We start from the raw sequence: 15,696 nt of genomic DNA on the forward strand, positions 1-15,696 counted from the left end.
GACATTTTGAACGATTTTTCCATTAATAAATAACTTATAAGTTTCGAGAGCAAACTACAGCTCATAGTCACGAAGTTAAAATCATTCAAATTTTTTTCACATAAGAATAATTAGTAGAAATGTCATGAAATATTTCCTTTTTTTTTGCTTTTACCATCAAATTTTCTTTCTCATGGCCCTTTTCATGCCTTTAAAGGTTAGTGGAAACTAGAATATTTTGAGAGGAAAACAAAAAGCTATTTTACATTTTTTATTTAAACTACACCTACTTGAAGCTTAAATTGATTATCTGGTAGGTTTGTTTGGATAGAACAATTATTATATACATTTTTTGGAATATTAGTGTAATAATTTTTTATGATTTGATTTATGTACGATAAAAATGTAATTTAAAAAAATAATCGAAAAATGTGTTTGTCATATAAGTGAAAATAAAAAATTTCCAAATAATTAGGTACGGTCAATCTACTTGAAATTTATGTTTGATTTGCAAGCAATATTATGCTTCGAATTAGTTGGTCATTATAATCAATTAGAGGTGGCAAATTGGGCGGGATGGACGGGATTTGTTTGGGTTTAAGATAGAACCGAGTCATATGGATTTGGGTCCAATCTTACCCATATGTGTTTTGGGACTAACTTGGGCGGGATCACTTTGGGATAGGTTTAGATTGATTCCGCCCAATACCAAAATCAAATTTATATATATATTTTTTCCTTTAATTTATTTTTTATATAACTTTAATAATTTTGATTTATTAAATTTCATTTAGTTTTATTAAATAAACATGTAAGTGCTTTATACTCAGGATTTCCACCAAAAATTGGATTAACAAATAAAAGAAAAGATAGATATAATACAGCCATATTCCAACATATATCAAGATGGCCAAGGCACTTAAGGTGTTGAATATTTATCCTCATCATTGTCTAAGGATGACAGGTCTAAACTGATTGAAATGCTGAAAATTCTTGTGGATAATGATTAGGAAGACTGTTAGATTATATTCGCTGGTATAACTATAAAAATTGTTAAAGATAATTTTTGAATCTAAGACTCCGTTTGAATTGGCTATATTTTCAAAAAACAAAATTTTCAAATACAATGTCACAGTAATATACAATAACTCAAAAAAAATCTCATCCATATTAGTATATCAAATATTTCAAAAAAAAATTTTATAGTAAAAATTTTTCATATACACTATGATAATAAAATATTTCAAAAATACTACAAAAAACAGCTAATCCAAACAGAGTCTTGCTATTTGAGCTCAATGGGTACTCAAGTATTTTCCAAAATTTTCCATCAATTAATGGGTATAATTGGAATTTGTCCTATTTTAAACTCAATATCAAATTCCAGTATCTATTCTGCCCAAAGTCCTTATGGGCATGGATAATCCATTGAAACTTGGGACAAATTGCTACCTCTGTTGTTCGGAACAAAATCTATTGTCAACTCTTTTTGTTGAAATTTGCATACTTCCTTTCTAAACAAAGAAAAAATGAAAATTGCGTTTGAGGTTTTACCCACAAAAATTCGTTGAACTAAATTGCACAAACAATTTATTTACAAGGCTAAATAAGTGAACATCCTTGCTACTGGACTCCACTCGACTCAACTAGACTCCGCGGAGCAGATTGATGATACCCGTAAACTTAAATTGGACCTCAATTTGACTTTGGAATGCAGAACAAGAAGAAGCAAAAGTAGGAAGACAAAACCAACAACGTGGAGAGAAAGCAAAAGATTCCGGGCACCGTAAAACCCAGCTGGAGCGTCCCGGAGGGCTGATCACATAGCCCTAAAACCCTAATACTTATCGCGCTCAGCAAAACTAAAGTTCCAGCAATTTACCAATGGATATCGACTTCACAGAGTACAAACTAAGTTCCCAGCTCCGCGGCCACGAAGACGATGTAGGAATTTTCCCTGAATCTTGAAAAATTTTTCTATGGATATCTGAAAAAATTAACTGTGATATAGATTATTGATATTAATTTGCTGGATGTGCTATGCTTTCAGGCTCGTGGGATATGCATATGTGACAATGTCGGCATTGCGACGTCGTCGAGAGATAGAACGATCAGGTTTTGGACTTTGGATCAGTCCAACAATAGGGATTATGCTCTATCGAAGATTCTATTGGGACATACGAGTTTTGTGGGGCCATTGGCTTGGATTCCACCGAGCGATGAGTTCCCGGAGGGGGGACTCGTTTCTGGTGGGATGGATACGCTTGTTTTTGTCTGGAATTTGGCAACTGGAGAGAAGGAACATGTACTGAAGGGGCATCAATTGCAAGTCACTGGTGTCTCCTCGGATGGCTCTGATATTGTCTCCACGTCCGTTGATTGGTACTTGACATACGTTCAGCATTTTATTATGGTTTGATGTGTCTTCATTTTTTTCTCCTTCTTTCCTTTTTGAGGAACTCATGACTGCTTAAGTTTGAAAATGATCAATTGAAAGGTTGAATATGTAATGCCATGCGCTTGTGTTCGTCTAATTGGTTTTGTTGAATAATCTCTAAAACAGCTAATCCAAGCGAAGCCTAAGTAGCCTATAAACATTGGATTTTTCCATGTTCAATGCCTCACATAAGAGACAGGGAAAAATAGATTGCACAATGAAAACAGTTTTTACATGGCATATGGACGTGAAATGATGTAAAAATGTCCCTCAGCTGTTATTTGGACCATCTATTTTAATTTAAGCATCAGGAATTTTTCCAAAAATTCAATGTTGCATACTTCTATTGATCCTGATGGCAAATATATATACTAAAAGTACATATAGCCAAAAAAAATTAATAAATGGAAGAGCAAATATAGATGTGCAGAAGATTGAGTACTTGGTTTTATTTAAGAGAGAGAGAGAGAGACCATTGTCATTTATTTCACTTGCGTGTTCATACTTCTTTAAACATTGTTGAAGTAAAAAAGACTCTTGTTTAAACTAACTAGAAGATGAGAATATTTTCTTTGGAAGGCTAGGACCTGTTTGACATCGAGTATGATATCTGATTTTCTGCTTTCATCATCTCAGCACACTAAGAAGATGGAAGAAAGGCCAACTAGTTGAGGTTTGGGAAGCACATAAAGCAGCAGTCCAAGCGGTTATTAAGTTGCCCTCCGGCGAGCTTGTTACAGGTGCAGATGTCATATTTATGTTATCAAAATTTTCTAGAAGTACCAATTTTCACTCTCTGCACTGTTAGGATACTAAATGTCTGATAATAGAATTTCTTCCCCTAATTACAATGTGAGTGGTTGATAAATAATGTTTGCTATGGTACTCAGGTTCAAGTGACATGACCTTAAAGCTGTGGAAAGGGAGGAGCTGTGTGCACACTTATGTGGGACATACAGGTTAATGTTGGCCTTCTTTTTGTACATCCTCCCAGCTCGTATACTTGAATATATGAACATTCATGTTCTTTAGCTGTAGTACTTGTTCTTTTTTTCATCTTGTTTTCTGCTTAATGGACGCTTGTGCTCTCCTTCCTCACTCTATCTCAATATGAATATTTCTACTGGATCATTTAAACGACTCCTTATTTTTTGGTCACTGTTTACTTTTTGGTCAAACTTTTTGGTTTTTTGGCTTGATAATCATACCTAGGAATATAGGTTATTCTAGGTAAACAAAGAGGCCAAATTTTGAGAAAGCGAGCATTGAGGCTAAGGGATAAGTTACCCTCTGACAGAAATTGAGATCCATTCAAGTGCATGGAGCATGACAGTTATATGATAGTTCATAAGTTGGAAGCTGACTGTCATTGCTGATATGTGAAAAATAAAATATCAATCTTTTAGTGGACCTCCTTAGATGGTACTTATTATGGTGGAGGAAAAGCCACTGTTTCTGCAATAGAAAATTTGGTTGGTGAGGAGAATTTTGTGGTTGAGGTGCGCTAGTGCTTGGGCTTAAGTGGGGTCAGCTGGAATAATGAAGCAATGCTGGCTAAGAATGCATCTTTCTTTGTGGTCTTGCATGTGTGAATGCTGATTAGCATCGATGACTATGATAGACATGAACAACTTTATTGACTGTTTGCTTTTCAAACTCGTCAGCTCTACCATGTGCAGTATTTAAGATTTGTAGTTGTGTTAATGTCCTTCATTTTGCAGATACTGTTCGAGGCTTGGCCTTTATGCCAGCTTTAGGAATTATCTCTGCATCACATGATGGGTAAGATTCTTTTTTCTCTTCAATGGATTCACTATAATTGTCGATCCTCACAAGGAAGGGTGCAAGACATTTGTCTTTATGTCCATTCAGTTAGAGGGACATCAGCTCATGGTCAACGTTAGGCTGATAAAAGGACTACATTGCAGAATGAATTAGTCTTGTTAGAATACTAGTGAATGTTTTTTGATGACTACTTGGTGTTAATCCTAAAGTAGTGGCTATTCCACCAAGATGCCAGTGATTGATTCTGGTAGCTTATCATCTTGTCTACGATTAGGTAAGCTAGGCTTAAGTTAGGCTGATAAAAGGACTACATTGCAGAATGAATTAGCCTTGGTAAAATACTAGTGAATGTTTTTTGATGACTACTTGGTGTTAATCCTAAAGCAATGGCTATTCCACCAAGATGCCAGTGGTTGATTCTGGTAGCTTATGATCTTGTCTACTATAAGGTAAGCTAGGCTTAAGGTCGAAACTTGCAACAGCCTGTTGCCACAGTTGGGGTGGGCTTGGCCTAAATCAAGGAAAAATTCTAGCAGGGGAATTGATTTAAAAGACCAATTGTAAACATGCAGACAGAAGAGAGAAGAGGGAGCGCATTAGGGAAGGTTGAACCATTATATTTGCTTGTTGAATTGCTACTGTTTTTTGGGCCTTGTTACAAGAATTTCACTGGAAGCAGCATAATATTCATGCTCATGTCTTTTCCTGGTTTTTATATGGGTTAGGTTTTTTTTTTTTTAGTTAAAATCCCATGCTGGGATTTCTCTTGTCTTTTTCTTTTCTTTGTATTTTCTATGATCTTATTCTAGCTGTTTTTAGAGAATCCCTTTTTACTTGTAGGCACGTCTTTGTGCCAATCTGTTCTACTTTATTTCTTTGTAAGGTGGAGATATTAGTCATTTTTTGTCTCTAATCTGCATAAATTTAATTCCTGTTTCTTTGAATGCAGTTCAATCAGGCTGTGGGCGCTTAGTGGTCAGCTTCTAATGGAGATGGTTGGTCACACTTCTATTGTCTATTCTGTAGATGCCCATGTTTCTGGGCTTATTGTCAGTGGCAGTGAGGATTGTTTTGCTAAAATATGGAAAGGTAATGTGTTTTAGACTGGCTTTCATCTTCGAAGTTGGTTCTGCAATATTGATTAACACCACAATTCGTTTGCTTGATCAACTTTTTTAGTTTGTTGACGATATCTTTTATGGTTAGTGGTATTCAGTTATTCTACATTTTGTTTGGGTTCTGCCTTGGCAAACCTATAGCCATTGACCTTTTTCCCCTTGTAACACGGCTTAAAGTCTGAGTTTAGCATTGAAAAAGAGAACTTGTTATAAGTGTTATGTGAAGTGATTTCAAGAAATGGCTTGTTCAAAGAGTCATTCAGCAACAAGTGGCTGGTCTTTTTTCCCCCCTTGTGTATTTATTATTTAATTGTTTCTGAATGTGAATACATAATAAAAACCGTATTGACTATTTATCACTTAGTAGAAGCATGCTTATGTTGTATGAAGTAACTGTTCAGGACTCGGTACAGGGACTTTCATGGTGGATGAAATTTGGTCATCCTTGAATTTGTTGGTTTCTTTTACTTGAGCCACATTTTCTTCCCCTTACGAACAGCATTATTTTGTGCTGTAGATGGAGCTTGTGTTCAGAGCATAGAGCACCCTGGTTGTGTTTGGGATGCCAAATTCCTGGAAAATGGAGACATTGTGACAGCATGTTCTGATGGTGTTGTCCGCATTTGGACAGTACATCAGGATAAAATTGCTGACTTGCTGGAACTTGAATCATATTCTTCTCAAGTTTCTCAATACAAGTGTAGTAGGTATAACATCTAAACTCGTCTTCTAGTTAAATTTTAACTTTTAGCTTTCACGGTATATTTTCTATCAGCTATATTGGTAGGAATTTATGAGTTTGATAAGCTCTAGTCAGTGAAATCAGTATCACTGCAATTTTTAGTTTTGGTGGTTGCATCAGATTCTAATTTCCCATCCGTGCTTTGTTATCAAAACTGGTCCTCAAATCCAAAAGGAAAGTAGTAGTATTGTCTTGACCCTGTGCTCTTTCTCTTCCCCTTCCTTCTACCCCCTCTCGCGCTAATACCCTTGTTTGTTGCTCGGTTTGTGGTTTTATCTTGAGAGGAGACATGAGTACATAATTCTCTTTGTTGATAACTTTTATGTAGCATGACATGAATTACAGTTGGCAGCATTATACTGGAATTGTTGGTTAGGTTATGAATGCAAAATTTGGCTTTTCAGTTTTATGAATGTGTAATGCTCTTAACTTTTGTTTCATTTTGTATTAGGAAGAGAGTTGGTGGATTGAAGTTGGAAGATTTACCAGGGCTGGATGCTCTACAGACTCCAGGTTTAGTTATAGTTTTGTTTAGTGGAAAATATTGCTTAGTTGCTTTATTAAGCATTAGATGTACTGTTAATGCCAGTTCATTGAATTATGATAGTAGAAACTCTGTTTAAAATAATAATGGTGTTGTGTCTACGTAACATATGATGTTACAACATGAGCTTTATTGAACTGGCTCTTTCTACAGCTGGAATGCTTTTATAAATCTAGAGGTGCCTCCTTCAATTCCTGTTTAATTTTATTCTGATAATATGCTGATCAGGAACCAGTGATGGGCAGACAAAAGTAGTACGAGAAGGGGACAATGGTGTGGCATATACATGGAATATGAGAGAATACAAGTGGGATAAAGTAATATTTGGTTTTCTGCTAATAATAGATACCTGTAATCATGATTGTTTTTTCCCACCTTTTATTTGTGCCCAGTGTCTCATGGCGGCTGATCAGCAAAGAATAGCAGCATTTCCATTTGGTCTTTTGTAGCTAATTTTCTTTTATTTCATCTTTTCTGTGTTTGTTACTTTTGACTCTGAACTGCTCAATTATTGTCTTTTGTGAAGGTTTGACTCTGAACTTCTGTGTTTGTTACATCAAATTCTTTCCATCTTTACTGCATTGATAAACCTTAATTTAGTTATTTCTGCTTTAGTAAAGAGAATGAGCAGCAACTATTTCAATGAAAGAATGTAAACATGGTAGGTAATAAATTAGAACACCAAGGTTTTGAAAAGTGTCATTTGACCCATTTACATTTTAACAGGATCCCTTTGGTCATTGTTGAGTTGTCTGGATGGTAAATGGTTTCTGCAAAACTCACAAAGTTCCTAAATTGATTTGCATGAAACTAAAATTGAGATGTAATAATTCATGATCTACCTGTTGAGTTAACCATTAGACTGATGACAAAGAATTGGTATCTAATGCAACTCCAGTGGATCTAGGTGATGTAAGGTTGATCATGGTGACTTTTTTCTACCCTCATATAAGGTCTTCTTTCCGCACAAGTGTGTAAAGTTTGTTCTTTTTAAACCACATTAACATGTATAGCCGATCAATATCCTCTTCTGACCTGAATTTGCAGGACAATTCATCCTTTTCAGCCTTGGCATTTTATACTAAAACAGGAACTTGTAGCAACCTTCAATATTTACTTGAAGCATTTTGAAGTGTATTTGTAAATGCAAAATTTAGTTCATTTTTCTGTTTAAATGGCACTTGGACAAAAAATTTGTTCAAAACTCATTGCTCTGAAGGACGGAGTAGTCACCAAAATTGCCCCTATTGACAACTACAAAAGGTCTGCTAAATTTTCGGAATCATTCTGTCATTGTGCTGGTCAAACTTCCCTGTTTGGCTGCTGAAAGACTGAAAATGAGTATGAAGACTTTCTTCAGTATTGGTGTGAAAAAATTATATTCAATTTCTTCCTTTTATAATGATCTTTTGTAAAATATATGTCCAACTTTAATTTTTTTATGTTTTTAGAACTTTTAATAAATGGTGTATATGTGGTTTTTATTGAAATTCAGATTGGTGAAGTCATTGATGGACCTGATGATAGTTTGACTCGTCCTGTTCTTGACGGGATTCAGTATGACTATGGTTAGCTAATTCCCCTTTAGGATTTGCTTTTCATTTGTATGTGTTTCTTTGTTATTGACAATCTGGTGCCTGTAATATTCAGTGTTTGATGTTGATATTGGAGATGGAGAGCCTATTCGTAAATTGCCATATAATCGCTCAGGTACTATGTTCTTTTATTCTTTTTCTTTGGTAGTTAACACCGTCTTTATGCCAATCAAAGTAATTGGGTTGTGGTATTTGATAGTTGTTTATCTCCTCATTTCCAACAATTTTCTTTTTATTGTGTGATGTTAATTATTTATTAAATTAGCTGGGAATCTCCATGACGCACTTTTCATATTTTAATGGAATGGAAAAAACATAGATGTATGTTGTGTGGAGTCTAACGCTACTGGGTGAGAAGATGGAACATTGGATGGGTGAATACTCTAGTTGTTTGGGGAGCGGAGCAAGGAGATGCTTTTAACTGAAAATGGGATTGAGGTGTAAGAAATTGATGTTTTTGAGTTAATCTGGATAGCCGTCTTGGTTGAATGAGCAAATTCTTTGGTCATCTAATGCTTATATGAAAGGATTCTTTTGCATTACTGCTTTCAATTGTATTGCTATTTTCAGACTGGTGAACTTTGGCAAATGCTATTATGCAAACTTACAAGATAGATTGTGTAAGTTGTAGGAAGTTCATTGGTCTCAGTTATTTGTGTATTCAGAGTGCTTGTTCTTGTTTGCTATACATTTTCTACAGCTGCTGAAAGTGGTAATTCTTTTTTTTTTTTTGGCCCCCCGGGGGGGGGGGGAGGAGCTCCTTTTTTCCTAGATGCTTTTGTAAGTGAAGTTTTAGAAAATCATCTCTGTGGGATCTCTGAAATATTTTATTACAGCTTTTTTGAGCTAAAGCAGAGTAATAAAAAAACACGAATAAAATTATCCTCGATCAGCTTTTTGCCTAAAATGAGCAAAAGAAGGAAGTACGCTCTATTTATGTGTTCATCAAAATTTATAAAAGGAAGTGACAGTAAGTTGTGCTGCCAGTATCTCTACATCATGTGGGATGTTTACCTACGTGGTGTTACCTTGACTATGGTTGTGAGCCTGCTTTGCATCTGGCATTATTTCCCATTTGGTTTCTTCTCTTTTTTTCCAAAAATTTACTGGTATTTAAGCAACAAATAAGAAAGCTCGAGGAAAAGTACCTTGATGCTGTGCAATTACTCGAGTATGATTGTTTTGTCACTGGCATCATTATTAACATGTTCACATAAAACAGATCCAAACCATGTATTTGGTTGTTGGACTTTTAGTGATTGTTCTCTTGGTGTCCATTTCACAGATAATCCTTATGCTGCTGCCGATAAGTGGCTGCTTAAGGAGAATCTTCCCCTATCCTATCGCCAACAGATTGTGGAGTTTATACTGCAAAATACTGGACAAAAAGACTTTTCTCTTGATCCATCTTTCCGTGATCCCTTTACTGGGTGTAAGTATAGATCATAATTGTTGCTGCATAATTATTGTTGGAGTTGGTTCATGTGGTGCTTTTTTGACTAACTGCATCTCTTGTTTTTCAAATTTGTTTCCTGGATCATTGACTAAATACCTCCTCCTTCCCCTAATTTTCATGGGCAATTTAAATTTCAGCCAGTGCTTATATCCCTGGACAACCTTCAAAATCAGAAGGTATACTTTCAATGTTGATGAGATTTTATAATTATCACCTTAGCTCTTTAGTTTTTCCCATTTTGGAAACTTAGAGTTCTGCTTTCTCCTTTTTAACAGCCTCTGTGGAAAAGCCTACCTTTAAGCATATTCCCAAGGTGAGCTCTTTACAAGTACCTTTTGCACCTAGGATTGAGATCATGAAGTTGTTCACTTGCAACGCTGTCTAAAATGGTTTCTTGTATACCTTGTATTTATCCATACCTGGCACTCTTGGTGAAGAGAGAGATGCTTATTAAAGCAGTCAATTTGAGAATATTGTGTACTCTTTTATTCTGAAATAATTTTTGAAACATAGTGACATGAGAAAGTTGTAAATTTTGTTGCTTTGACAATTAAAATTGAATGTTCAATTATGCCCTATTATGTGATATCCTGGAAAAATCCTCTTCTTCAGTCTTTGGCTTTGTGTTGTGTGTTTGGATAAGACATGCAATCTGGCTTTCACATATTCTTAACTTGGAAATAGTAGAAAATATGTGGTAAGGTTTAGTTGAAATACAGTATCTTTTTTATTAGATTGTGATTATACTGTTGACTGTTATCTAATAACGTATGATAACTTTGTTACCCAGAAAGGAATGCTTGTCTTTGACGTAGCGCCGTTCGATGGTATTTTGAAGAAAATTGCAGAGTTCAACAGTACTCTACTTTCTGACATGGTAAAGTTTGTGCTTATCTATCAAAATAGTTTTATGTGTTGTTCAGTTTCTTGTATATTTGTTCCTTTGCCCCTCCTAATGTGTTTTATGTGCTCAATAATTTTCTTACATCTGAGTTTGGCTCTTCATAAAGAAGAACAAGCATTTGTCAGTTCCAGATGCTGAAATGTCAAGAATTGGAGACATTGTTAAGATTTTGAAGGACACATCACGCTACCACAGTAGTAAATTTTCAGATGGTGACATGGATTTGGTGCTGAAGTTGCTGAATAGTTGGCCTGTTGAAATGATATTCCCAGGTGATATTGTTTTCTTATTCACCAGTATTTGTGTCCCTTCCTGCTCCTTGCATTCCATTAATTCTCATGTCCATCGAACTATGGTTTAGTTGGAACCAGATGTTGAATATTGCTGAATTAATTGGTGATGCCTGTTGTTTAAAATAAAAATTGAATGAGACAGTCATGCCTATTCATCTGATGCATATGACAAAAATTGAATGAGAATCCTTTGCCAGTTTTGGCTTTTTTTTTGCTTGTGGGGACTGGTCACCATGCAGAGTCTCTTAATGTTGTTAGTCTTTTTGTAGTTGTTGATCTTTTGCGGATGGTAATACTACACCCTGATGGAGCAACAGTACTTCTCAAGAACACAAGTGATGGAAATGGTACTAATTAGATTCCTGTTATGCTCTATGTGTTGCAGATTCCATGGAATTGGTTATGATGTTCGTTTTAAAATTACTCTAGCAGTTTCCTATAAGATTTTTTGGCAACCTTTGTGGCATTTCCTGCCTAATAATAACCTGCTTGCTTGGTCAGAACACCAATTTGTTATGGATATATGAGCAATTATTTCACAATTGTTATTTAATAATCAACGGAGTGTTGGTTTATGTTATCAGGCTATGTAAATTGAATGTCCTTTAGCGTCCTGCTTTATTTAAATGGCTAACCAATATACTTGTCTTGTGATGTAATGTGGTGTCCATAAGTTAAGCCATTTCGGTGTTTGCATCTTGATTTTTGGTAATCTTCAACTTGGTTCACCAGATGTGTTTGTGGAGTTAGCTAAGAAGGTCACAAGTTCTCCTCTTCCACCAAACCTTCTGACCAGCATCCGAGCTGTAGCAAATCTCTTCAAGAATTCAATGTACCATGACTGGCTACAGAAAAAGCGTGCTGAGGTTAGTGACGAGATCTTTCTTAGAATTATGTACTTTGTCAGCAGGGATGGAGTTAGAGATTCACTTCAGTGGGTGCAGTTTCATGAAGATAGAAAAGATTAAAAATTGTTGAATATGAGATTGTTAGTTTCCAAATGGAATGAGGGCAAAATAATTGAAAATTAAAAATAATTTCCCTCATATTTGATCTTACTCATATTGTTATTCCTGTTTTCTGTTTCTCTTGTTTGGAAATTTCGTTCAATGGTGTGAATAAGGCAAAGAATAGATGACTACTTCTGTTCTTCATTTTTGTTATTGATTTCTTACCCCTTTGGGAAAATCTTATCGAAACTTCTTCAATATGTAATTAACCTGCACAAGTTGCTTATGGTTCTAGATTCCATTGGGAAGAAGTAGAATGGAAGGAATAGTTAATCTTTGTATATCAGCAATTTGTAAATAGATGTTTTCATTCATATGATTGGTAAGTTTAGCTTAAGAAAGATAGAGGGATCAAACTTTGTTTTTGATTAACTAGCAATATACCCCTAGTTTTTTTGTTTTCCTTTTTGCATGAATTTGTTCATAGTTTCCCCTTTCATTGGCTAAAGGATAAAATCATGGTCCTAATAAAAAGTTAGGAAATGATTGCAATTTCAATGTTTAATCTGATTTAATTTATCAGCTTCTTGCTCACCTATGTTACTAGGGTGGAAACAGATAAATATCAAAGTAGAGACTGAACAGCTCACAAATGGCATTAATGTTATTTGTTTCTATTTCCTTTAGCTATGTAAATCAACTAATTAGGGGCAAAAATATGAATTGTTTTTATCCATTACCCCAGCTGTCTTCACTGCTGCTTGTTGGTTTCTATGAAGGTACATAATTTGCAGTGCCTATTGTATAGTTGCCCTATATTTTCACCAGAAGCTTGCCTTCCTTTAGCTATGTGCATGCTTTCTGGTTTTGGAGCCTATGGTTTGTATCTTTGGCTGTTTATGTAATGAAGAGTTCTAATGGGAAGTTTTAGTGATTTACTTTGACTAAACTAGTATTTTGTTTTTGTGCCTTTTCTTTTTCTGTGTTTCAAGTTTGCTAACAATTTGATAACTGAATCTGTGCAAGAATGCTGTTGTTGTACTGTACAAGTTGCGCGTGCTTAGCTTATGCATCCATATTTCCTTGTCCATTGATAGCTTACTGAATTTCACTTTTTCTGATGTCTTTTTTAATGATCTTGTAGATACTGGATGCCTTCTCAAGTAGTTACTCATCTTCAAATAAAAACGTACAAGTGGCTTACTCAACTTTGATGCTCAAGTATGTACCTTGTGAACGATCATTTCCTATAATGTAGTTGCTATATTCTGACGCTAATCTCTGCCGTGTTTGACCAAAAAATCTTTTTAAACAGTTTATTGCAATATTTTGTTCTGCTCTGTTTTTGTCATGTATCGAGCATGCTAATTGAACTCTTTATTCTTTTGTCCTTTATGAGCTTGTGGTTATTGCTAATTGCACAGTTTTGACAATATCTGTTCCACTTCCACCATTCTGTTTTCTTCTTGTCAGGCAGAAAGTCTCTTTGTGTCCATCTCTGTTTATAATTGGTTTTACTGAAAGTAATTGTCTTTTTGTTTAAGCTGGCTGTTTCTTGACTACTTAATTTCTTCCTGTTACCTTCTACTTCTTGGCTATCATTCTGTGGTATTTTCAGTTATGCCATTCTACTGATTGAAAAGAAGGATGAAGAAGGGCAAGCTCAAGTTCTTTCGGCAGCACTTGAGGTAATGTCTTTTAATCTCATTTAGTGAAAAATAAATGTTCCTGTTTAAATGTCTTTTGGTGTTTAATAGGACCGTATATTTCACATTATGTATTTTCTCCTCTGATCTTAAAGATTGCAGAAGATGAAAGTCTTGATACCGATTCCAGATTTCGGGCTTTGGTTGCCATTGGATCTTTGGTAAGTTCGAGCTTCTTTCTTTGTTTCTGTAGTTGTAGTTACTTTGATTCTAATCTCTCCCTATTTTTCATGCTCTAAATCACAAACTTCATTTGATGCTTCAAATTGTAGTAAAAGTATAAAATGTAAGATGGAATTTTAGGGCAAAATTTCAAGCATTGGCAAAGCAACAGGGGCTGCTTAACCAACTGGTGAAGTCACACTATAGTCTTTCTGGTTCTCTATGGAGATAGATTTGTTAATTTGGTAAATGCTAGTACATTTAAAATCTTCCATGACCTTTGATTATGAGAATGTTGAGCAAAGATGGAAGGCCACTGGCAGAGGAGACAGTAGCCCTGTAAGTTCAGAGAAAATAGAGTAGTTTGCAAAAATAGATACTAAATTGTTTATTGAGTAGCAAGTGGTTGCCCTATGCAATTGTGAAGATTAAAATGGTGTAAGCCTGGTTGCTGCTAGCTAGATTCTCAGTTTTCAAAAGCAATGTTCACAAGCTGTAAGGAGGATGTAACTGTGACTATGTTCAGCTTTTGTAATCTCTGCAATCAAGGTGGTCAATCTGATTTCTCCCTGCCCCTGATAGTTATTGGCATTTTAGATTTTATACACTACATTCGTTGCTGAGAACATTTGGACTTCGCACATAGAATTATGCAGATAGGTCATTGCTCATTTGAGAAGTATGATTTTTCTGCACATATGCAATGGAAGCAAATCTGTGGTCCGTAAATGAAATTCGATTGTTGTTTTTAGCGCCTTTGCACCTATATCCTTCTTCCATGTTTTGGGTTCAACTTTCTTAGGTAGTCAATGTGATTATCATCTTTTGGCCATGCTGTTCTTGTTTTAAAATTGACTTGTGACATTTCTCCATTTCACTCATGTTAGTAACATTATTGTGCGAAATTCAGATGCTTGAAGGCCTTGTTAGAAAAATAGCTGTCGACTTCGATGTGGAAAGCATTGCAAAAGCAGCAAAAGCATCTAAGGCCACGAAGATTGCTGAAGTTGGAGCTGACATTGAACTGATAATAAAGCAGAGCTGAATATGCTACTCCGGGGTAAATCCAACCTTTTTTTTTTCCCCCCGATCTGTAGAAAAAAAGCATTCTTTGTGAAATTATGAACATAAGCGGTTAGCACCTGCTTTCTACAGGTCTGACCTAGTTATTTGACAGAGCCAGGGTGACAATACATGATCATTGAAGACGAGATGCATTTGAGGAGAACTGCAGTACATTTGGGACGTATGACCGGGCAGTACAATGCGTTTGATGGGATGTGATCCTGATCGCTTTATTGCTTTTCACTTGAACTGAAAGTGGGGTAGTTTTTCCAGGCTTCCACCGTGTAACTGAGGCCACTGAAGTCTGTTACTGTACTCACAGACACATAAGAAAACCTATACGTAGGAGAAAATTGCTTTGTACTCACAGGAATGATAATTTGGAACTAGAACTCGTTCCAAATTGACAATCACGTGAACATCTGCGAGTTACTTGCGTTTACTTTTCGTTCATCTTTGCCAGTTTTCGTCTATTTGCATTTTGCTACTTCCGTTGATCCCAGATGAGAATGCGAAAGGTGTAATATTCTTTTAGGTTTCTGGCTGATTTTTTATCTATTTTTTTTTCCCCTTAAATAGGAGCTGCTAGCCTGATGCCTGTTATTGAAGGTGCCATATCATTTGAAGATAATTAGTTTGATTGCGTACGCTCTTCAGATACTTCAGCCCAGATCTTGATTAACTTGTAATAAATCCGCATCCGATTAGAATTTGTTAAATTGGTATATTCATCCTGGCAGGTGTAGTAGTGGATCCTTTTGATTTAGAGATGAATACCTTTCCCTCTTAAGTTGCCTTAGCCTAGCAAGGCTTTCTCGTAGTATAGTTTGGAGTAAAAATGGTGTCGATATCCCCTATTGATCCAAAAAGAAAAAAAAAAACGAGGTTTATACCTCAAAACATGTACGTATTTCGCTGGATTGTTTGTATTAAAAGTTGTGGTTACAGTCACTTTTCAAA

At 35.5% G+C, this 15,696-nt stretch overlaps 1 protein-coding gene across 3 annotated transcripts; it reads left to right on the forward strand.

Annotated features, from left to right (window-relative positions):
• Positions 1 to 1,636: 1,636 nt before the first annotated feature.
• On the forward strand, positions 1,637 to 15,198 carry LOC113726350 (uncharacterized). Of its 3 annotated transcripts, none has more exons than XM_072074691.1 (23): positions 1,637 to 1,923; positions 2,030 to 2,361; positions 3,053 to 3,156; positions 3,307 to 3,375; positions 4,138 to 4,198; positions 5,151 to 5,290; positions 5,837 to 6,026; positions 6,513 to 6,574; positions 6,834 to 6,922; positions 8,101 to 8,173; positions 8,256 to 8,315; positions 9,486 to 9,632; positions 9,794 to 9,832; positions 9,932 to 9,969; positions 10,447 to 10,533; positions 10,667 to 10,832; positions 11,123 to 11,200; positions 11,586 to 11,719; positions 12,948 to 13,024; positions 13,422 to 13,491; positions 13,605 to 13,670; positions 14,582 to 14,731; positions 14,827 to 15,198. In XM_072074691.1, the coding sequence occupies exons 1-22, from the start codon at positions 1,864 to 1,866 to the stop codon at positions 14,714 to 14,716; spliced, it is 2,277 nt and encodes a 758-aa protein (XP_071930792.1). In that variant the 5' UTR covers positions 1,637 to 1,863; the 3' UTR covers positions 14,717 to 14,731; positions 14,827 to 15,198. The 3 variants fall into 3 exon arrangements, with proteins under 3 accessions (XP_071930792.1, XP_071930791.1, XP_071930793.1); XM_072074690.1 differs by having other exon boundaries at positions 14,849 to 15,198; XM_072074692.1 differs by having other exon boundaries at positions 10,670 to 10,832; positions 14,849 to 15,089.
• The last annotated feature ends 498 nt before the right edge of the window (positions 15,199 to 15,696 follow it).

This window comes from Coffea arabica, chromosome 2c (assembly GCF_036785885.1).
Source record: "Coffea arabica cultivar ET-39 chromosome 2c, Coffea Arabica ET-39 HiFi, whole genome shotgun sequence".
Taxonomy (NCBI): domain Eukaryota; kingdom Viridiplantae; phylum Streptophyta; class Magnoliopsida; order Gentianales; family Rubiaceae; genus Coffea; species Coffea arabica.

Coding starts and splice junctions, on each gene's coding strand:
- LOC113726350 (XM_072074691.1), top strand. CDS start 1,864: ATGGATATCGACTTCACAGAGTACAAACTAAGTTCCCAGCTCCGCGGC. Junction 9,970..10,446: donor CCTTTAAGCATATTCCCAAG/GTGAGCTCTTTA, acceptor TTTGTTACCCAG/AAAGGAATGCTTGTCTTTGA. Junction 10,833..11,122: donor TGTTGAAATGATATTCCCAG/GTGATATTGTTT, acceptor GTCTTTTTGTAG/TTGTTGATCTTTTGCGGATG.